This window comes from Triturus cristatus, chromosome 8, assembly GCF_964204655.1.
Source record: "Triturus cristatus chromosome 8, aTriCri1.1, whole genome shotgun sequence".
Classification (NCBI taxonomy): domain Eukaryota; kingdom Metazoa; phylum Chordata; class Amphibia; order Caudata; family Salamandridae; genus Triturus; species Triturus cristatus.
In genome coordinates, this window is record NC_140591.1 from 207,575,917 (window position 1) to 207,599,625 (window position 23,709).

The following is a 23,709-nucleotide window of genomic DNA, read 5'->3' on the forward strand; positions in this document are numbered from 1 at the left end:
AGGTGTTGCTAACTTTACTTCCTTGGACTGATTACTGGCATCATCGACCTGCGCTCCTAGTAGTGGTGTGCCTGGCTGAGGTCACCCTTATGGGCATCCAAATCACCGGGAAGTCTCTGGAAAGAGCCCATTACAAACTTTGCCTCTGCTTTACTTTATTGCCTGCATTTCTGAAACAGTGATCATTTAAGGGGGCATATCTCTGGTTGGGCTCACTCGATTTTATCGATGTGGTCTCCTTTTGTGCAGGATAACCATGGTTATTCTGGAATGGACGTAATATCCACAGTGTGATACCTTACAGAGTACTGTGGAGATTTATGTCATTTTTGCTCTGGCTTGAGCAGTACGGCAAGGACTATCCTTGGGTCTACCTACCCTGGAGAATGTATATGGCCACAGTGTCAATAATACTGGGGAGAGGTTGATATACCTAAATGATGTTTGGTGACTTATGTGCTTTCTCCTCCTGACCTACATGCTGCATTTCATGCCCTGATGTTATGATATGCATTGTATTTACCTTGCATTGTCAGGATAACGAGTATTATTTCAGGGGTTTGCCTTGTATGCACTGTGATGTTTTTTCAATTGCGTAGTTGGCAAAGTAATTATTGGCTCATGTTGTTTTGGTCTATGTTTGCCTGCAATACAGAAATGTATTTAATTATATAATGCTTTGTGAAGTTTCTTTTGTAGTGTATTTATTGTGTCACTGGTGTAAGTGTGTTGCGCAAACGCTTTACACATTGGCTCTTGGATAAGCCTGACTGCTTGTGCCAAGCTACCAAGGGGGTGAGCAGGCGGTATCTTGGGTGTGGAACTCCATTACCCTGACTAGAGTGGTGGGTTCTGTCTGGCTCAGGTGCATACCCTAGCCAATCAGAAACCCAATTTCTAACAGGAATACTTTGTAAAGAGTAATCCATTTTTAAATCTACCCTGGATAGGTTTTTTCACTACTGAATTGAGAGGTGATCCCAAGAAGTTTTACATTTGGATTTGCTGCAAATATAACTTCACATTAATTGTGAAACCAAGCTTGTGAAGAAAAACATTTTTCTGTTGGGTGTGGGGTGCAATTTCAATTTCCAAATTGTCTTACCTTTGCTAATCAAAGTCCATCTAGGGAAGACATGAATACACTAATGATGTAGGATCAGGGGGAGGGGGGGGGGGACTTTGTTATTTAATTGGTTGTTGTGGTAGATATGAGTGAGGACTGGTACGGACACTTGAGAAGTTGATTCCCCGGAATAGGGATATAGAGCACGGTTCTCCTGAGAATTCTGATAAGATGGATGAATACAGTTGCCCTTTGAGAAGAAGGACACATCTGGCGAGAAGCCGTGAATGGCAATGTATATTCATTATTATGACTGTCGATGACTAATATCAGCAGCGTGATGAAACTCTTTTATCCCTTTGTACTGATCCTATTCGATTTGATGTAACTGAATAAAATTTGTTTACAAAAAAAAATGAATACACTAATGACACTGATTTGCTGCAACAAGCGTTATTTATTTGGAAAACATCTTCGGTGCTCACTTCATGCAGAAAGTAAGTAATAAAAACTGTACTTACCACAAATCTTGTGCATTGGTGATGATCTGGATCCATAGCAATTGGTCTCTCAGATCAAATTTTTTCATGCAGTCTCATTCTTGTAGAAGTCCTGTAATGTCACCATCTTGCAATGAGCTGTCCGTGTGTATCCGTGCAGAACTCTCAAATATAAGTTCATTCTCAATGTACCATCTTTCTTTGGAATCAGAATGCAGACTGAGTAGATTTGAGTGTCTTCTTGAGAATGGGATCTCCACTATAACCCCTTTCCCAAGTAAAGACTCCAAATTATCCGTGTTGATTCTGTCTCTCTTTAGTGGATGGTTAATTGGCAACTGTTAGAACATGAAGCTTTAACCCTTTGCTGACTGTTGAGAGTACCCACAAATCTCAGGTAATTTCCCCCAACTTGTATGCTAAGATCTCAGTCATCCACAACAGGTATTGTGAGATCATCCAAGGGAGGAGTATAAAATGAAAGGATCACTGGGGTATTTTTATGGAAAGTGTCTCAGGGTTGCAACGGATGCCTGTGCCCACTTTTATCACCCCCAGGTTCATGTGGCATTGTAGAAGGGTATGCAGATGCTTGCATGGCCCATTCAGTGAAATAGATTGCACTAGCTTAATAAAGCATCAATGCAATTTCAAGAAAGTGTTCTCTCATTTGTCTGGGTGTAATACCCATGCATGTGAGGAATACTGACTGTGCACCCTCTCCACTTTACAGATGCAGGCACCAATGAAAATAGGCCATCAAGAGGCACACTGACTGTGCTTCAAATAGAGGTGGTGCACATTCAGCCCATTCTACCTCTGAGCGCACCCCTTCGAAGAGGAAAAAGGTGGACCTGGGGCCCGCACCAGGCCTTCATCTGCAGGCAGCAGGAGGTACTCATTGCATCCTGTTGCAGGAGGATGTCTGCCCCACCTTTGAAATGAAGGCAGAGTTATCGCCTTCAACGTGAAAGGCAGTATGGCTGCTTCAAACAGCCAGTCCGCCTTTCACTGTAGTGCAGCTCTCAATTCAGGTGCTGGAACACGCCTGCACTAAGAACAGCTCAAATTCACACTCACCTAAACAAAAAGAGGTTCAACCCCAGCCGCTGAGTAAAAGGTTCTTACCGGCCCAAATGAATCACCAAGGCAGCCAGGAGATAATATATGTTTTCTTCATTTGTGTAGTAATATATCAAATCTTGATGTTTTATTCAAATGTTCAGTGTATTTTAAGACTGTCTTCATTATTTGTCTTTTCTGATCCAGACAACATATTTCTCTGAAGATGGAAACATCGTGATAGAAAGATGCCCTCTGAATATGAGGGTCACAGCTTGAGGCATCGCCTGAGGGCACTGTCCTAAGGGAATAAGCATTAAAATGTTGTCTCTTTATTGAATCCAACTGATACTTATAAGCATCATTAGGTCCTTCCCCTAGTTTGTTTCCCCTGCTCTACTTCCTTCGTAATGTCTGAATTGGGGGAGCTGATGGCGACTGAGGGATGGAAATTACTGGAGGCAGGTTTATAATTATCTTTTAGGTTCAAATTTCTTTATTAACTTTTACTATGATGTACTTATGAGCACAATACAATTGCGACATTCTCAAGGGACAAAGCCCAAAGGCAAGTTTACAAAATTTTCTTTCCAAATTAAATTAAAGGATATAACCAAGACTATAATACAATCCCAACATTAATCCCTCCCACCCAATTTCGCTTTTGATATGAAGCGTTGCAAGATACTGATCCACATTACAAGGTTGTGTCTGGGCTGGAACCTCCCTCCGTCTCTGTCAAGCGCAGAAGGCGCAGATATTATGGGCATGTCAATTCTCGAAATTCTTGAGAACGGATCGATAGGAAGGGGCCCCATAGTTTCCCAAAGGATGCTCCTTGGCCTGCTAGTGTTAGGGAGATTCTCTCCATTCACAGGATATGGCATGGACAATGTAACCACCCCCGTGGGTGGGCATATGTGTTGTACCCCAGTGCGAGAGCATGTTCTGGGATGCAGCTCCTAAAGGTAGGACTATTTGTCTGCTTTTGTCTGCCACGTCTATATTTAAAGGAATAGGTAAGGGGATTGGAAAGGCCCAACAAGGTGTATGCGGGGAACCTCGGGATTTGCATGTGGACGTCTGAGTCTATTTCATCAAGTACCTGTGTCCATTAGGCCTGAAGAAGGGGGCAATCCCAGAGGATATGCACCAAGGAGACTTGCGCTCCACAGCCTTTCCAATAGTCGGTGCTGTGGTTGGGGTTCATTTTGTGCAGTCGAGAGGGAGTGAAATACCAATACGTGGCTACCTTGGTAAGGGTTTCCATAAGTGATGTGTTGCATGCTGTATGTATTTAGTAGATATCTGCCCATTCTTGATCCCTCAGTTGTCTTCCCAAGTCTCACTCCCACCTTTTTTGTCCCACCCTGTACATGTGCCTGTTATGTTGTATCAGAAATGAGTATAGGTCTGATGTAAGCCATGCCGCAGATGTTTTAGCAAATAGCCACTTCTCATATGACGCGAGGCGTCTATGAACATTGGACTTTTATCGTGGTGTAGTAACCAGTGGCGTAGTTGCAAATCGGGGAGTTTTTCGGACTCTGGGAAATTAAAGTCCACGCAGAGTTGGTGGAACGGGAGAATCCCCTTCTCATCAAACATGTGGCCCATTGAGTGGAACTCTGTTAACCTCCACGGTGCGAATGCGTTTGGGTCAAGCCCAGGGGTGAAATCTGGGTTGTCGAACAATGGCGTAAGAGAGGAGGGAAGGTCGTAAGGTCACACCTAGCACTAGTTTGGTCCCAAGCCTCCATTGTTGCTCGAGTAATAGGGGAGCGATACAGGTTTGGAGGTCTCTGTGCCCGGGATAGAAAAGGGACCTTCCATAGGTATGTACCTACCACCGCCCTATCCTGAAAAAGTCAATGTTTTTGTGATTCTGGTCGGTACCATTCCACTAAATATCTCATTTGGGCAGCTCTGTCCTAAGTGAGCAAATCTGGTATGCCCAGGCCCCCCATCCGGGGCGGGAGATAAAGTTCCTTTCTCATGAGGGGTGTCTTCCCCATCTAGCTATACTGCATTACCTCCACTTGAAGTATAGTAAGCATTCCCTTTGGTGGGGCTAGAGGGAGAGTGTGGAATAAGTAGAGTATCCAGGGGAGGATGGTCATTTTAACTGCCGCGATTCGGCCCAGCCAGGATAGTTGTAAGTGTCTCCATAGGCTCAATTCGCTCCTGACTTGGCCGAAGAGAGATTCATAGTTTAATGAGGAGGTCAGCTGAAGTGTGGGCGTTAGCTTAATCCCCAGGTATGGAAGGGTAGTATCTGACCACTGGAGGTGGAGTTGTGTATTGAGGTTTTCCTCAACTCTGTGGGTAGGGAAAGGTTTAGGGCTGGAGAATTTTCCACATTTACCCACAATCCCGAGGCCCGACCAAAGTCATTTAGTTAATTCAGAAATGCCGGTAAGGCGATGGTCGGGTGGTCTAGTGCCATCAGCACATCATCTCCAAATAGGATGACAGTGTGTAGTTCACCCCCAAAAGCTGCCCCGGTGATCCGGGTGCTATCCCGAATCCTCTGGGCCAGTGCCTCCGTATATAGAGCAAACAACAGAGACGATAGTGGTCACCCCTGGCATGTACCCCAATTGATTGTAAAGGGGGTAGAGATGTGCCCATTAACTGTCACTGTGGGTGAGTGGTAACAATTTAGGATACCCGTTCTGTATTTCTCGCCTAAGTGAAGTGAGGGAGGACCCGTTCTCGAAAAGGCCAGTGCACTGTATCAAATGCCTTTTCTGCATCCACTGTTAACAGCATGAGCTCACTTTGAGCTCGGGGTGCTTTTTCTATGATGTGTAGAATACGTTAGTATTGTCGCCAGCCTGTCTCTGAGGCATAAACCCGGCCTGATCTGGGTTGATTATTGAGGGCATGTGGGCATTTGCTCAACTTGCTACAATACCTGTGAGCAATTTTAGGTCCACGCTCAGCAGCGAGATCGGTCAGTATGATCCACACTGTTGCTTATCTGTGCCTGGTTTAGGTATTACAATGATAGATGCCATGAGCATTGTGGAGGGTATTCCACCGGGAGTAGCAAAGGAATTAAATAATCTAGTGAGGATGGGGGCGAGGACGTGACAAAACAAGAAGAGAATCAGTCTGGCCCTGGCACTTTTGCCTTCTTAAGTCGGGAGATGGCAGAGATTACCTCTTCCGGCCGGATATCTTCATATAAGGCCTCTGTTTGGTCTAGTGTGAGTCGCAATGGCTGTTCTGACTGGAGATAGGTATCACTGGCTACCGGGGCAAGAGGTTGGTCTTTGTATAAGTGTCCGTAAAACTCCAAAAGGTGTCAGCTATGTCCGAGTCTTTAGTAATGGGCCCTTTGTCGAGGGTGTGTATTGATTGAACACCAGACGTTTGCCTTTGTGTGCAGAGTGTGTTAGCAAGGAGATGCCCGCATTTGTTTCCACCGACATAGTAGGAATGGTGGAGAAGGAGCACTGCATATTCTGCCCAGTCTAATTCTAGACTGGTGAGTTGTGTTCTGAGTGCTCTCAATTGGCGCCAAATCCTAGCTCTCTATTCTGAGTGGAGAGATTGTCTCTCTTTTGCTTCTGCAACTTATTAGCAGGCGCCAATATAGCTATTAATTCCCTTCTGATAACTGCTTTAAGGGCTTCCCAAAGTGTCGCAATAGAGACCTCAGGCGTATCATTTAAGGCAAGATAGGTGGTTATAGCCTTTTGAATTTGAGAAACTACAGCGGGCGGTGTAGCAGCGTGTTGCGTAGTCTCCAGTGGCAGCGTGGTGGGGCCTCTACTGGGGTTGATAAGTGTGAGGGTGACTGCTGAATGGTCCAAGAGTGACATTGGGAGGATCTTGGAATAGGCAAGGAGGAGCTGTATGTCCCTCATGCCTAGGAGGTAATCCAGTCTGGCGTATGTCTTGTGTTTGTGAGTAGATGGTATAGTCACATGTGTTCGTGTGGGACTCTCTCAAGTCGGCAGTCCCAAGTCCCTCAACCATTGTATCCCACTTCTAGACAACACCCCGGTCTGACCGTGTTGTTGTGCTGATCTATCCATGTCAGTGTTCAAGACCAGGTTCAGGTCGTACCCAATCAACACCCCTCATCTCATCTACAGCGAGAGCATCTGCTAGAGATGGAAGGAGGATGGCATCTTGTCCCTCATTCTGTGTATATATAGAGCCCACTATAAAGTTTCGGTCTCCTATTGTAAACTGATAGGTAAGGAGTCTGCCCTTGACCTCAACCCCTTTATGTCCAACCTTCCCCTGAAAGGAACGCGCTACCAAAATTGCCACTTTAGCCTTCTTTGTAGAGGCAGAGGAGAAGTACTTATGTGGGAACACACGAGAGTGCATGCGGTGATAGTCTCCTGGAGTAGGCATAAGTCTGCTCCAGTATTCTCAAGACAGAAAAGAACCGCTTTGCATTTAATGGGGTTGTTGGGGCCCTTCGCATTGAGGGTGAGTACCATAGTGGTGGCTGTAGGCATTATGGCAATGCAGTAGGTGTGGATCTAGTCCTTGAGAGTGCAAGCTGCCGGCGGGGAAGTTAACCTCTAGGATGGTATCTTGTTGTGGCATCTTGTATGTGAGTTAGTGAGCTTTCAGAGAAAATATACCTAAACCACAACTGAAACAGCATAACACTAAACATCTAGTAGAGTTAAACATGTAAAAAGATAGTCCCAAAAGGGGCAACTGTCTCCCAGTTCTGGAAGTCAACAATCAAGAGTCCAAGTGTGGCCAAGGTCCCCCCCTGCCCCCCACCCACCCACAGCCAACCTGTAGTAAAAAATAGGTGCCAGTTCCTCTACGGACCGCTAGACTAGACCAGGACCTTGGGCATGGACTGCAGTGCCGCTTTTTGAGCCCCCGCAATTTTGGTGGGGTCCGGGCAGGTCACCCCCGTCCCACAGATCTTCCCAAAGGGTCCTCATAGTCTTGAGCAGGAGAGGCGGGCTCAGGCAGGCCATCCTCCGGCTGAGAGTTGATGCCGAGAATTTGACATGTTTCAGAGATCTGTTTTGATAAAGCTTCCCTTCTAAGTGGAAGACAGTGGGAAAAGGGTGCTCCCAGTAGTATGCCACTCCTTTGCTACATAGATATTGTGTGACCGGCCTAAACTCTCATCTTCTTTGCAGTGCAATTGCTGAAATGTCTTGTAATAGTACTGCCGATGGGTCTCTGAACCAGAGAGGATGTTTCTTTCTTGCTTTGCAGAGGATTTCCTCTTTAACCTGAAAGTCTGAGGTATATTAATATATTCGCCGGTGGGGTTCCATCTGGACGTGGCCTCCCGACCCTGTGGGCACGGTCTATTTTGATATCAGTGTCTGAGTCCACTTCTAAGACATGGTGGAAGAGGTCCCTAGCGAATGGGAAGATGTCCTCTCCTTTTGCTTTCTTCGCCACTCCTCTTATGTGGATATTATTCCGGCGAGATCTGTTCTCTAGGTCTTCTGCATGTGCTTGGAGGTCTAGCTGTTGATCCCAAAGGCGGATTATCTCCTGCTGTAGGGATTCCAGTTCTTGTTCTCGGCTGTTCCCTCGTTCCTCTAAGGTGGCCATGTGGTCGCCCACTGAATCAAGATCTCTTCTGATTTCCTTGATGTCCTGCGACATGTCCCTTTTAACTGACTGCAGATCCTCTTTGAGTGACTTGATAAAGAAGCGAGTGACTGGTTCCTCTTCTCCCACTTGGTCCTGGGAGTTCAGCGCATCTACGGAGGGTAGAGGGTCCCCGGCACTACCCATGGCTGATTCAGAGAGCATGGTAAGGTGCGATCTTTCTTATTACGGGCAGTCGCCATTTCCTATATGCTTGAAGCCAGACCATAATTCAGCTATTAAGGGGCCTCCTTCCCAGTGAGAACTCCACATGGGTCCTGAGCGGTGGAAGGACAGGGTCAGAGCCCCAGGTTGTGGTTCGCAAATTGATACGTCTTCAGGGAATGAGTTCCCTGGTTTTGGGTATCGCAGTTTCCCCCAGATGGGGCTGTCGCTGTAGTGTCAAGCAATATGGTGGTGTAGCGAGCAGGAAGCACCGAGATTACAATGGGAATGTGTGGTTGTGGATTTGGTCACCAACTGGGGATGAACATCTATTTGAACTATCACTTTATGGTCTACTGAAGTCCAGAGGCTAGTGGGTGGTCGTGCGCTTCCCCACGCTCCGGTGGACTGGGCCCTATCTGCTCAGAAGCCAGGTGCGTGAGAGATCTTGCTACGATTATAGGCCTTGTGGCTACCTTACCACTATTCTGCTTCTTTACAATGGTCCACTGCAGCACCCCATGGTCAGCACAGGCATCTTCACCGGCTAGGCCGTCCCGAGTCGGGCCTCTCCTCCTGTTCCCTTGCGGTTCTCCTAAGGGGTCTCAGCTCCAGGACTGCCCAGGCCTCCGCCTCCACCCTCGCCACGGCTCGTGACTCTCTATAGCCGGTATCCGCCTCTGCAAATGCCCTTGAGGTTTACCTTTGTCCTGTGTGGAAGCTATGGCCCCTGGTGGGCCCACTGAGTCTCTCTCTGTCGCTCGCACCAAGGGATGACCTACAGCTAGACCCAGGTCTCCTCCGGCACCCCCCCCCCCGGGCCTACTCTAGACGTTCCTGGGGTGGGCCCTCAGGCAGCCCGAAGGGTGGCCAGGGCAGGGTCATCCAGCCGTCCCCCCAGTCGCGTCTCGGTGCCGTCCTGCGAGTCGGCCGCGCTCCAGGGCAAAGACCCTGCCCAGTCCTGGCCCGCCCGCACTCCTTAGCTGGGCCCGTGCCTCAGCTACTGCTCCAGTCCCCTTTAAAATGTTCCAGTGGCCTCTGGGCCTGCCACCTCTGCTGTTCTCGGCCCCCAGAGGGCCAGCGCCGCTGTCTTGGAGCAGGACCGTGCTCAGCCTGGCCTCGCGGCCATAACTCACCTCTCACGCAGGCCGTGTCACACAGCTCCTACTGTAGTTCCCGATGGCCCTCCTCGGTGCTTGCTCGCTCAGTGGGTGAATCCCGATCCACGCCCCTCGGCATGCTCAGTGGGGGTTCGCAGGTCGATTAAAGTCAGTTGAGAGGTCGGGCCTGTGCCGCGGACGGGGAGACAGGAAAAAGACGTGCTATCCGCCCACCATCTTGGCCACGCCCCCTATGACTATCTTAGTTTAAGCTCAACTGAAGTGGTTTCTTCAAATGCTATATGGTGTTTCCTGGTGATTCTGAGGAATTGGCAGTCGTGCATAATTGAGACACTTTGGGCCCAAATACAAGCCAAGTAATGCGGGAATACAGCTTCGATAGGTACGCAACCTGAATTACTTGTATTGTAGAAGTGGTAATTCTGATTACAGAATTACTGTACTATTATAATTCTTTGCATAACGTATGGGCAATCAACCTGGAAATCAGTGTTCCTGCATAGATACCTGAATGTTTTGACTCCTTTCCAGACCTTTTGCCCACACATATTTCCCCAAACTTTTCCTGGGAAATGTGCTTGGGGAAGAGTCCTCAGGGTGCAGTGGCTTAGCAAGGGGGGTGGAGGGAGGTTTGGGGGCAGTGGCCTCCCCCCCGTTATTACTGCCGGCAGTCGTGGGTGGCGAACATAGGAATCGCCATCACTCCCCTCAGCTCTTACATGCAGCCGCCGCGGGGAGGCAAACGCTGGGGCTGCCACGGGCGGTACAAGGACTAGTTCCGCCACTGTCAGGGTGTGGTGATCTGCACAACTGGGGGTTCTAGTTCAGGCAGAAACTGCAGTATCCACCTGAACTAAATAAACTACTAAGGCATTCATGATGATGGCCTATGTGGCTTGTGTCTAGGTCTGTGTGAATTTTTCTGTGTCTGACAGATGACTTCATGGATTTTCGTGTCTTCTCTGTTGTGGAAGCTATGGTGTATAAGGTTTAACTTTTTAGTTTGGATATATCAAGAGACTTTGAGGTTCCTTGTGATGGTTCTTTCAGTGGTAAGGGACATTACAGGACAGTCAAGACAATGAACTTTCCATGTTAAAACCCCAGGAATCAATCTCTTATGAGCTGGTGGTTTGGAATGAAAACCTGAAAAGGGGTTGAAAAGAAATCTTCAGGTAATCGCTTCTCAAGCTCACTTTCACAACTACTTTCTACATTTTCCGATCTCCAATATTGTGCCTCAATCTTACAGTATTTGGAGAGAGCACTAATAAACAACCCCGAAACAGATGACAGAAAAATGTATCTGAGGTGGATTCTGTGTTCTTATGCAGTGTGTGCTTCAGGGAACGCGATAATAAATCCTTTGATGCACACCGGAAACCAAAACAAGACTGTGAAGAATAACAGGTTTCAGAATTCTGAGCTCAATACTAGAAAGTAGGAGAGTGCAAAGCATGTGCATTTACAACAAACAAGATGTAAACACATTAATACTGTTCATTCATCAATTGCTCAGATGTTTTGTGACTTATAACCGTAACAAAATTTGTTGTGCAGTAAGTATTCTCTCAAATGTGGGATTTGTAAACAAAAAAACCTGTCAAGCTTTTCTTAGAGCTACGATGATGTAGGAAAAAAAAATAACAAATGTGTATACGGTAAACCACTTAATTCCACATTCTTCTCAATGAACCTTTTACCACTAGCAACATGCATATGTAAATGACATCAAGAGAGTGTATGACCTTAGCATGGTCTACGATATAATTTTTGTAGAAACAATGAATCAGCTAAAAACAGGTCATGCCGAACAAAAACAGTATGTTACACTTAAAATTGTAATATTACAATAACTTTGCATTTCATACCAGCAGCTGTGGTGATGCATTCAATGGCACTAAAAAGACAAGTTTTATTTCCTTCAGTAACTGCTTGCACTTTTAAGCAATACAATGTAAGAGGTTCCAAGTCAGAGATGGTGAAAAATGGCTCTGGTCCACTTTTGGTAATTTTCTAAGACAAAAAACAGAGGAACTTAACATTTACATGGTATTCATTCTAAGTCACACAACAAAAACATTGAGCAATGCAGTTCAGACAGATTTAGTCAAATGTGCAAAAACAATTTAATACCATTATTCTAAAATACTTGGCTTATAAGGCACTTTTAAAAACCTGTTTAAATTGCTATCATTTCAAGTGAATGTAATTATTATTCATCAATAATAGCAAAGAAACTGCAGGAAGTATTACCAAAACTCACAGGGGGTGTGGGTTAGAAGAGAGAATGTCAATAACTATGTCATTTGAGATTTTATCAATTATGTTATTAAACATGTCATGAGTGACACAATCTATGAAGTCATAAGCAGACCATGATGGGGGGAGAATATCTACTTAACTCAGTAAACTATAACCTGTATATTTCATTTTGTTTTGTTTAAAATGTTACGTTTTAACGGACATTTTCACCTCACTAAAAATTGCTTAAATCTTTGTTGTTTTCAGGGAATTTCTGAGTTTTTTTTAATTTATAGTAAGATATTATTACCATACCTAACTGTAATGGCACTTTAACGTTTGTCAGTGGATTTCTAGGGCTTTTTAACATTACATAAGATCTTATTATCAAATGCAAAGCCCTGCAGGTGGCCCACCCTCTGCCGTGCACACCCTTCCACCATGCCTGGTCTGGATTTGGGTGCAGGGCCTATGGCCAGGCCTTGCACTCACCCCCGCCCGTGGGAAGCCAACCCACCCTGCAGAGTCCACTCTTATGGCCAGGTCCTGTGCCCACCCCACTGTGAGTGCCATGACCCCCTCTTTGTATGTGCAGTGTGGAGTTGGGCGCAGGGCCCCAGGAGGAAGCCAAAACTCCCCCAACCCCCTCCCCAGGACACCAACCCCACATTTTTTTGGTAATTCATTTTCTGGACCCTTGGGATTGTGCCACCCATGCCAAATGTATTAATTTTTCAAAATATTGGTCCCGATGGGGTGGGGGGGGCTGCCTCTCACAATGGTCAGGGGGTCAAGGTACTCCTATCCTGCCCCCTTATATGGTATGTTTAAGCATTTTAAGGACAAGTCCTCAAGTCCTGTATTGGCCCCTGCAACATTTCCGTTCATGTTGTGGCCAGCCAAGCAGAGCGCCCACTTCACAAAAGTACCCTCTTCCAATCAGAAACCTTGCATTTTTGAATTTCAGCCCAACTGTTAATATATCCATACATTTTGAACCTTAATTTCTTCAAAAACTAGTGAACGGATTTACACTAAATCACATAAAGCTTACTTTCGGATAAAGATCTAGCTTTCTGCAAAGTGAACAAATTACTTACCCTTGCCCGTGCGTAGCTAATCTTGATGCAGAGTTGGTCCACATCTGCATGGCCTTGCCTTTTTTCTCCCCAGTAAACCCCACAAAGAGCTGATCTCCACTCAGCGTTCTTTGGTATGATCGATGTAAAGCACAGAACTCTTTTAAGGTCCAAGCAATGGAGCCCCTTCTCATCCTTAGAGGAGTGAGGCTGACCATAGAATGCCAGCAAGGTGATGGTCTGACCAATGTGGAACTTCACAACTTTTAGTAAGAATGATGCTCCGGGCCACACAACCAGCTTGTCTCGGAAGAAGGTGGTGTATGGTGGGTTAACTTAGAGAGCTTGAAGCTAACTTACTCGCTGCACTCAGGTGATAGAGACAAGGAACACAGTCTTGAGGGTGAAGAGCCACAAAGAACAGCTCAAAGGGAGTGCATATAAAATATCTGAAGACCAATTTAAGGTCCTACGAAAACATGACGAAAGGAGAGGGCGGAAATAAGTGCTGGAAACTCTTCCAAAAATGCATCACAACTGGTGGTTTAAATAATGAGGGCTGGTCCTGCAACCGTAAATAGAGGGAGCCGAAAGGTACTCATTAACTTTGCCCATAGCAAGGTCTGTCTGGGCAAGAAACAACAAACAAAATGTCAGATCACTTGGCCTGTAGGGGGTTAATCTAGATTGACAAGCACATACAGTTTTTTCGAGGAATGGCTGACAGCCTAGATATCATCAACCATCCCTGGAGGAAGGATGAAGGTGCTCAGCTGTCCCTGCTCAATCTACACGCGCAAAGGTGGAGAAAGCGAAGAGCCATGTGCAGTACCCTGCCCTGCTGTTGCCACAACCGGTCCTCCTGGAGGGGCACCCTGATCAGAGAACAGATTCTCAACCCCAGGAGTACTAGACACCATACTCTCTATGCCCAACACGGGATAATTAGGATGACTGGGGCCCAGTAGTGCCTGATTTTCTTTAGAACTCGGGCAGGAGTGGTATTGGCAGGAAGGAGCACAAGAGTCCGGAGTTCTACTCTAGGCGGATTGCATCTCCTAGGGAGAGGTGCCTTGGAATCTCTAACGAGCAGACCTGTTAACACTGTGTGTTCTGGGTGGTGATGAATAGATCAAGCCAAGGTTCCCCCAATTCGTGTAACAGACCTTGTACCACCTCTGGGTGTAAGTGCCAATCGTGATCCACTAGGTGTCAATAGGTGAGCTTGTCCTTCCCGGCATTTAAAGATCCTGCCAGGTGGTTCACCATCAGAAAATCCCTTGATGGTCCAGCCATTTCCAGGAGCATAGTACCTTCTGGCACCTGCACCAGCCTCCCTTTAATGGATGGAAAGAAGTCTTTCAACATCAAGCAGATGACCCTCAGCCAACAGGTAACCGCTCCAACCCAGAAGGTACGCATTGGTCATCTGTCCCGAAAGCCCACCTCCAAGGGACACAGTAGTTTCCATGCCCACAATACCGTGGGCATGGAAACTTATTTGCTCCCATCTGGCAGGAGCATATTTAAATCTCCGGCCAAATGGGAGCAAATATGCCTTCCCTGCTCCCAGCTGGTGGGAGCACGTTTAAATCTTCTGTTCCGTGGCTCCCCTCCCCTTTTATTATTGTATTTTGCTCCGGGGATGGGTTCCCCAGGACCTAATGAGGCTCTGGGAGGAGGGCTGCATGACCCCTTCACCTTTTTTATGGAATTTGGCCCCAAGGATGGGGTCCCCAGGGCCTACCCTTTTAAATAAGATATAGCCCCGGGGATGGGGTCCCTGGGGGCCAATAAGGCTTGGGGAGAAGGACAGCATGGTCCCCCTCACCTTTATATGGAATTTTGCCCCAGGGATTGGGGTCCCAGGGAAGGGGTCCACATGGCTCCCCTCCTATTTTTTATGGAATTCGGTCCCATGGGATCCCCTGGGCTTAATAAGTCTCAGGGGGCTATACAGCCCTCCTCCCTTTAAAAAAAGAACAAAACAAGGAAAGGGATCCCTGTGGCTCAAAGGCTAAACCGACGCTGAGCATGTCAAAGGCCGTGAGCAAGGTTGGGTTGGCAGAGTGCCTGTGGAGGAGGTTGGCTGCCTGTGGAAGGGGATGGCCGCAGGGTCTGTGGCCAGGCCCTGTGCCCAACCCTCTGCTATGCACGGCAAAAGTCCTGCACAGTGTGGCGTTGACTGCCTGCAGGGGGGTTGGACGCAGGGCCTTTTTACACCATGACCACTGTAAGCTGGCAGACAAAGTCAAAAGACATGAGGTGCCCTGCGGTGGCGGCACTACAGATGTAGATGAACTTAATTGGTGGATAAAGCGCAGAAAGACTGGACAAACGAGCTGATGGTGCCGAGGCCCGCAGCTGTCAAAACAACATTAGGCTGAAGGGCCGACCACAGCAAGTGGAGGGCAGAGACATGGTGACCTATCAAGAACACTGGCTGAAAACTGAGGTGGCCCTGAGGGGCTATCCCTCTCCCAGGAATGAGCACACAGAGTACCAACTCGTCTCACGCCACCCCAACTGATGGTAGCGCGCCTCTTCCACTACAAAGACAGGGACCTGATCATAGGAGGCACGCACACAAAAACAAATCTACAGGTGGAAAACAGCAGGGCGCACTTGTGACCAAACTACACCAAAGCGACTGAAGGTTATGCTGGATGTGTGCACCCACTTCTTAGAGTAGTTTTAGGCACAGGAGGAGTACCCAACTCCTGTGGCCACCAACTGTTCCCCCATAAATGGGAGTCTCTGCCTAATAAGAGGATCTCAGTTTTGGAGGCGTTGATCTGGAGACAATTTGCCTCCATACAGCCTGCTATAACAGACAGGTCCTCCTGGAACTTGCCCACATCCTGGCTGGGGTCCTTAGTGCAAGAAAAGACCAACTGTGTATGATCCGCATAAGATACCAGCGATATGTTGTGGGCTTTGGCCAGCAGGGCCAATGGGCGAACATAAATATTGAACAAGGTCGGCCTCAGTGCAGACCCCTGAGGGACCCCGCAGCCCAGTGGGTGAATCTGAGGGTGGAAAGGAAGAGAGAAAACCTGAAAATACCTATTCTGCAGGAAGGACACAAACCAATCAAGAGCATTACCCTTGATAACGATCTCCTGCAACCGGCGAATCAGGATATTGTGAGAGACCGTATCAAAGGCGGCGCTGAGATCAAGCACGATAAGTGCCGTCATTTTGCCTTCATCCATAGACGCTCTTAGTTGTTCCGTTACTGCTAATAGGGCAGACTCTCTACTGTGCCTGGGGCAGAAACTATTCTGAGATGGGTCCAATATGGGATGGGACTCTAGATACTGCGTAAGAATACCATTCACTAAAGATTCGGTAACTTTCGCTAGAAATGGTAACAGAGAAATCGGGCTTTAGTTCTCCGGTCTGGGCATGTCCAAAAAAGGCTTCTTTAAAAGGGGGATGACCTTAGCGTGTTTCCCCGCTTGCGGTATCTCTGCCATGGGGAGGCAAAGGTTGATGAGATCCAGACAACTGGGAAGAAGGCAGTCCTGGTGTTTAACAAAGTGATGGGAGGCAGAGAGGACAGGGATTGGGCCCCATTCCCAGCGAGATCTACCCTCAGCGTATCTGCGGCATCACATGCCACGTGAAAGCTATCACTATCATAGATGCTGACCACTTTATTGATAAAATAAGTGGCCAGCGCCTCACATTGGTCATTGGAGGTGATAGAGCTAACATTGGACGTCCGTGATTTCACTATATCCTTAAATAGGGAAAAGATGGTCTTCGAGGGATTATTGCTACTGGTAATCTCATTGGCGAAGAAAACGGCTCGTGTTTTCTGGATCTATTTATGGCAGATCCTCCTAGCGGCAATATAGTCTGATTTAGCCGTAAGGCAGTAAGCGCGTCTCCAGTAGCACTCAAGAGTTTTGCAATTTTTCCTGGCACTTTAAAGTCACTCATCGAACCACTCATGTGACCTGACTTTCTTAGGATTAAGCCATTTAGCTGGAATGCATTTATCAAGAGCCTGGTTAATCCACTTTCCAAAGCTATTGCTAGCTCTCTCGATGTCCAAGGCAGGGGTAGGTTGCATGGTGACGAAGGTAGAATGATCTCATTTCTGCCAGGGACGTTTAAATAAAGGGTTGCGATGTCCCTGAGATTTGGGGCCTGTAAGCTACACCAAGAAACATATTAGATAGTGGTCGGTCCATGTCATTGGTAAAGATACTGGGGCCTCCACAGGCAGGATGTTGGATAGCACTGGATCGAGCAGGTGCCCTGCCTCATTTGTTGGTCCAGAAACCAATAGGCTTAGTTGACAGGCTGCCAGGTCATTAAGACAATTGGATATTTCAGGGTCCTTGTCAGACCAAGTGTAAATTCAAGTCTCCTAAGATAGTAAAGTTAGCCGATTACAGCATTGGGTGGAGGATCAAGACTGATATGCATATGGCTGGGTTCAAACTGGAATGGCATGGGGAGCAAAAAAAGCGATAGATTTAGGGCCACATTTCTGTACTGGGGTGAAGTTATGACATTGTTCTGCATTCTGTCCATCAATTGTTCTTTTTACATTTGTCACCCCAAGTCGGACGGGTTTGACCAGACGTGGGTCCTGTGCTCTCCATGCCACTGTAGTCAAGCTATCCTGGCTGATGAAACATCGAAACTGGTCCTAGGATGCTTGTTTCCGGTCCGAGAAGGACCTGGCTTGGCAGTTTGGCTTGACTGTTCCCTTGAGGCACAGGACCAAGACTGATTTGCATATGGCCAGGTCTAAACTGGCGTGGCATGGTGAGCAAAAGAATGATGGATTTAACCCAGATCTTTTGACTGGGGGAGAATGTTTTGATTTGTTCTGCATTCCGTCCATCAATTGTGTGTCTTTTGCTTTCTCACCCTAAGTGCGCTGGGTATGCCAAGACATAGGTTCTGGGCTCACTGTGCCACTGGATTCAAGCTATCCTGGCTGATGAGAGGTGAATCCCCGAAACCGGTCCTAGGATGCTTGTTTCCGGTCCAGGAAGGACCTGGCTTGGCAGTTCGGGCTGGACTGTTCCCTTGAGGCACAGGGTCAAGACTGATTTGCATACGGCCAGGTCTAAACTGGGGTGGCTTGGTGAGCCAAAGAATGATGGATTTAACCCAGATCTTTTGATTGGGGGTGAATGTTATGATTTGTTCTGCATTCCATGCATCAATTGTGTGTCTTTTGCAAAAGAATACCTGTCATGCACCATCTCGGACTACAACCTGCTACTATTGCGCCTGGGATGAGGCTGCTGTCAGACACCAATGCCAACATGGAGACTCCCTCCCCAGAGCCCCCACAACCCTGCAGCATGCGACACACTAGCATAGAATATAAGAGAGTACTTCCAACACAACTCTCAGTCCACAGCCCACCTCTACACAGAGAGGGAGGCGTTTAAAGTAGTCATATGGGGTAAGTGCATGTAACAGTCCGTTGGGGTGCGATGGTCGCTGGAGCGTGAACTCCTTGCGGTAAAGGGAGATTTGCACCGCTTGGAATGGGATGCTATAACAGTCCCTGGAGTAGCAGCCCTTCTTGAACAGGAAAAGCATCATGAGCTCTAGGAAACAGCTGCGTGCTCACACGAGTAGGGACTACCTATACACCATAAACACTGACGGCGGCAGGGCGGGCAGACTGCTTGCTTTGTTGGCCCACTCGGAGACCTGGAGTAGGTCCAGAACACAACTTAAGACTGAGAATTGTGGCTTGGCGTAAACTTAATCGGATTTACACGAGGTCTTCGCCCGACACTATCACGAGTTGTACTAATCCCAAATCAATGCAACTGTGACAGAGAACAAGACCTTCCAGGACACTCCCCATTACCAATCCTGCTGAGGGAGGACAGGGATATCATGGGAGGACCTATTACAGAGGTAGAAATTAGAGGCGGCACTAAAAGATCTGACTAGGCGGAAAACACAGGGTACTGAAGGTCCCCTGGTGGAGTCTACCAAGAATATGGAGCACTGCTGGCTCTATGCCTGGCAGCGATATATGTTGAGGCCTACGACAGAGGACTCCTCCCAGAAATGGCTAGGGAAGCACTCCTTGCTTCGATCCCTAAATCCCACAATGTAGCTACTGATGTAGCCTCATATAGACCGCTGTCTATGTTGAACTTAGACTATAAGACTTTAAGTAAATTCTTAGTGGATTGGCTAAGCCTGTTTATCGGTACTTTGATCCATGAGGATGAAGATGGTTTCATCGCAAATCATAATACCTTTGTTAATATGCGCTGACTAGTCCGGGTGCTGGAAGAGGCAGATTCAGAAGTCTACCTGAATGCAGTGGTCATATCCACTGACCTCCATAAGGCCTTCGACTCAGTGACTGGCCTTACCTAAAGACGTTCATACATCAGATGCGCCTGGGAGAGAAATGGGTAAGCAAGATGTTGCTCCTGTATGTGGGAGCAATAGCCCGAGTTCGCACAGGACAACTAATATCGGACTCCAAAGAGATAAGCAGGGGCACCTGAAAGGTGTGACCCTTGTCTCCCATGCTATTTGCCATCGAGCCGTTTGCTGCGTTGGTCTGGAGGGGTATACGTTTATGGAAGGGGAAACATATCATCTTCCTATATGCATATGGCATCTTGCTATTCACTGGGGATGCAGAGGTAGATGTACCCTGGGGATTCCGAGTGTTGGCGGCTTTATACTGAGATAAAACATGCATGTTCCACGTGTCTCCCTATCTGACAGAAGCTCCACAGCCGATTCTTGCTCAAAACATACAATGGGCATTGGCGCCATTCAAATATTTGGGGGTAAAAGGGTACCACACAGATAGGGACACTTGAAATGGTAATTTGGGACCTATCATGCACCCATTGCACGCTTATGTGACTTTTTGGTGCACGTTGCACCTACACCTCATGGCCAGGGTAGTGCTGACCAACATGGTGGTGCTTCTGTGAGTCCTATATCTGTCTGCAGCTCTACTGATCTGGATCTTGCAGTCTGGTTTAAGAAATGTAATAGCCTCCTGGAGGAACTGTTTTTGGGTGGTGGACGCCAGAGGATTTCTCTCTGTCTCCTCCAGCAACAAGGGAGGAGGGCACTCTAGCTGTATTGGACCTGGAACTTTATTATGCAGTGGCGAAGTGCAGTGGCTGGCCCACTGGCTGTGGCGTTGGGGGAAGGAAGAGCTGGGCTCCCTAGGGGATGCCTCAAACGAAGGAGCCTTAATAGCCCTAATGCAGGACAAGAATATTACCTCACTGAATCACATGAAGATGCTCAGAATCATGCTGTACTGCTGGAAGAAAGTGGTGCGAAAAACTGGGAACAGACTTATGTATGCCCCTTTACTTCCAATGATGGGGCTCCTCACGATTAGGTGTTGCTACGTCTCCGACTGAAGGATGGCACCGTGGACGGAAACTGGGCTCCTCACCATAGGGGACTGTTATGTGAATGGCATACTGAGCAGTTTGGCAGACTTGATGAGCCTGGAAAAGCGGACAGGATCCCAGTTTCCAACATATGGGGCGCATACAGGCTCTATACTGATCAATCGTGGAGGAGGCCTAGTGGAACTCGCATTACACATCACTGCAGACATGCTCCTAACATTGGGGAGCGGCAGGAAACTGATATTGTGGCTTCATAAGACCATCTTCTCAATGTCAATGGCACCCATGGACAGGATGAAAACGCACTGGGAAGACATACTAGGCTGGGAATTGACGGCCAAGGAATGGAAAATAGTGCTACCACACAGGTGTCAAGGTTGGGGAACTCTAGATTCAAATACACCCAACTTAACTACCTTCATGCACCATACCTTACACCGCACATACTAAACGTAATAACAGGCACCACAGACCAATCATGCCTCTGATGCTATCTGACTATCTCCATCTACTGGCATCAGGTGATGCAGGAACTAGAGCAGATAAGACACCGCATGAGGCACTGACAGCTAGAGAGTTGCCTGCTAGGCCTCTGCTCCAGATCGCTGTCTCACAGAATAAGTTCCAAATCATAGACCTTGGGCTGATTTTAGCCAAATGAGCTATTGCTATGCAGTGGCAGTAACCAAGTTGCCCATCGCATAACAGATGGAAAGCAGAACCCATAAGGTGGGCCACGGCTGAGGAATCTGCACTGAGAATGGAAGAACAAAGGGGCCTACATAAAAAAACCATTGCGACTGACTGGGCAACCCTTTTTGTCAACTTTACCGGTGGGAAGAAGAGACACCCAAACCTCAATCACCCGTGCATATCAATACACAGGCAGATACCACACAATCAAATCAAGGCAGATACTCCTACATACTAACTACATGGAGAGGTGATGGAAACTAAGTACAGTGCAAAAGAGAGACAGTTTGTTATTGAGGTGGATAGATACTGGCTGGGCAAGAGTAGTTACTGTTTAACTGTTAATGTTTTCCAGTTATAGTCACCAAACTTCTACAAATACCATCCAGACACGTCATAAATGATTAAAGAGCACCACATAGAGCGAAAATATGTTGACAACTTAACCATTACACAATACTGAAGGTACACAAAGTTGAACTACGGAGGTACTGCGTGGCCAAAATAATCACTGGAAATAATTATGCAGATACAAATGATCATAACGTTTAAAAAAACGCTTTGAAAAAAGTGTTATGTGCAAAGATAACCATAACCTAGTACTGAGTGTGTTTTCCTATAGATGCGAAGGTAAAAGTGTCTACCTGCTGGTTGTGTGGGTAAATGTTATGAATGTGTGGTAGTTGTGGTGGCAAATGATAATGCCTTTGTATAATGTTGCAGGCTAGCCTCGTTATACATGCCCATTAGACCAGACCCTGCGCAAACCCGCCTTGGGCTCACCACCACTGCACATGAGCCCTAGATCCTGTCCACAGTGGTTTACAGCTGGTACGAAACCTCCCTTGAGGCCAACCATCAGCTGTGTTTGCAGTGTGCAGGTTAAACCAAATTCCGTTATCTCAACTTCCATGCAAATCCCTCAAATGGTGCCAAAGTTATTAATAAATACATCTTTTTGCCAGCTCACCCGTTTAACTTTAGCCTTCTTGTTACATTTAGCATGTCACCGTGGTTACACTGGGCTTAACTTGACAAACCAACAGAAAGCTAAATAAGTAAATTACTAATGCATTTTGTGAGGGTTTGTCAAAGGATGCCAAGGTTACCAGCAAATCAACACTTTTTGACCATTCCTTTTACCAGGTCTCCATTGATGGATTTGCACGAAACAACATATCGGATGTTAGTTGAACATGCCAAATGCCTCCCAAATTTTATGCAGACCTACTGCCGGATCTGCATCAAACCTGCATAGCTGACAAGGTTTCAGATTGCTATGTTTGACAATTTCATAATTTCTGTGTAATTATGAGTGACATTTCAATGACAATGAGTGACACTTTCTTGACGAGGGAAACCTATAAATATCAGAAATTGCACCCATTTGAGCAACGAGGAACCCGTATCATATCATAGGTCACAAGCTGTATTATTTAAAAACAAAATAAGCTCATCAATAAAAAGCATTAGCTGAATGAGTGGTGCAACATGCCACACGCTACCTGCCTTGCTCTGCCTGGTACCATCACACCAGTCGCAGTCTGTCACATAGAGCTGCACTACAGGCTCTGCTGACTTAGTGGTGCTCGGCGCACTGAGACATTAAGGGGCAGATTTACAAGCCCCTTGCGCCACTTTTGCGTCACTTTTCACATGTTAAAAGTGACGCAAAAGTGGCGCAAGGAGCTTGTAAATCTGCCCCTAAGTTGGCAAGCACCACGGTGGCTCTCACAGTCACCCGACCCAAAACGAGTTAGTGCGAGCGACTACTAACACAGCTTACTCAGTGAGCAGACAGACAGCTGTGTGATGGATGCGCAGTTCTGTAACAGGGCAGGCAAGTGGCAGCTCAGATGATGATCATGACTGTGGCACAAGATAAAAAAACAGAACTATCAAGAGTGTTGCCAAGTAGGCCTGCGCACATGAAGAAAATCAAGAAAAATAAAGATGCGCTGTTAGATTTGTCCCAAAGGAAGCGGGAATCTGCACTCCTCACAAACTTCACAGAAACGAGCTGCTGAACAAGTACCAAGCAGGCCTCTGCAACAAGTTATAAAATAACTTGCATAACTTGACGTGATGTGAATGCAGAGCCCCCACACTGCCCAGATGAACAGAGAGGCCCCATGCACACATTTGTTTTCAGACGTTATGGGCTGTCACAGAGCTACTACACAGATACTGGCAGGCACTGACCAGGTGAGCTGTGCTGAATTAACGTCTCTGGTGCTGAAAGTAATTGGACCGGCAGGTCTGGCAGCTTGCTAGCGCTATTAATAAAATGTGCACATTTTGAAGGAGAGAGAGATACCTCACTGAGGCACTGCTTACTTTGCGAGGCGACTCGGGGAGTGGAATTTTACTTGCAGCACCTCACCACAATGACTCCCGCTGCAGCAAACACCAGCCCAGGCATGATTGTGTGGCTCAGCACCAGCTGCACAGGAGGGGTTTGTGTGCGGGGCTGCTAAGGAACAACTCCAACGGCCGCCTCTGTCTGGGCGGGGTGCAGCTGATCCACTGGTAGAGTCCTCACGTGTTTGAGATGATAAAATAACCAATGCACGACGCGGTCACGGTGTGAGCAGCATGCCGCTGCCATTGCCTGTAGCTTGCCACTTGTTTATTTGAACTGCAGCCGCCCGCTCACCACTCGCGCCGCAGCATCATGAACCTTATTAATCATGCTGTGGCGGGTGTCAGTGAATGTATGATACATTGTAGCAGGTTATAGCTGCAGACTCGCCCCCATGCCTGCTGGAAGAAAGCGCACAGCGTGCAGCC

General features: G+C 47.2%; 1 protein-coding gene across 1 annotated transcript in view; it reads right to left on the minus strand.

The window, feature by feature from the left end:
* Nucleotides 1–23,709, minus strand: part of IFNAR1 (interferon alpha and beta receptor subunit 1) — a 229,840-nt gene that overhangs the window by 38,924 nt on the left and 167,207 nt on the right. Inside the window, exon 9 of the mRNA XM_085621378.1 lies at nt 11,384–11,528. Within this exon, the coding sequence (XP_085477504.1) occupies nt 11,384–11,528 (145 nt within the window). The remainder of the gene's footprint in view (nt 1–11,383; nt 11,529–23,709) is intronic.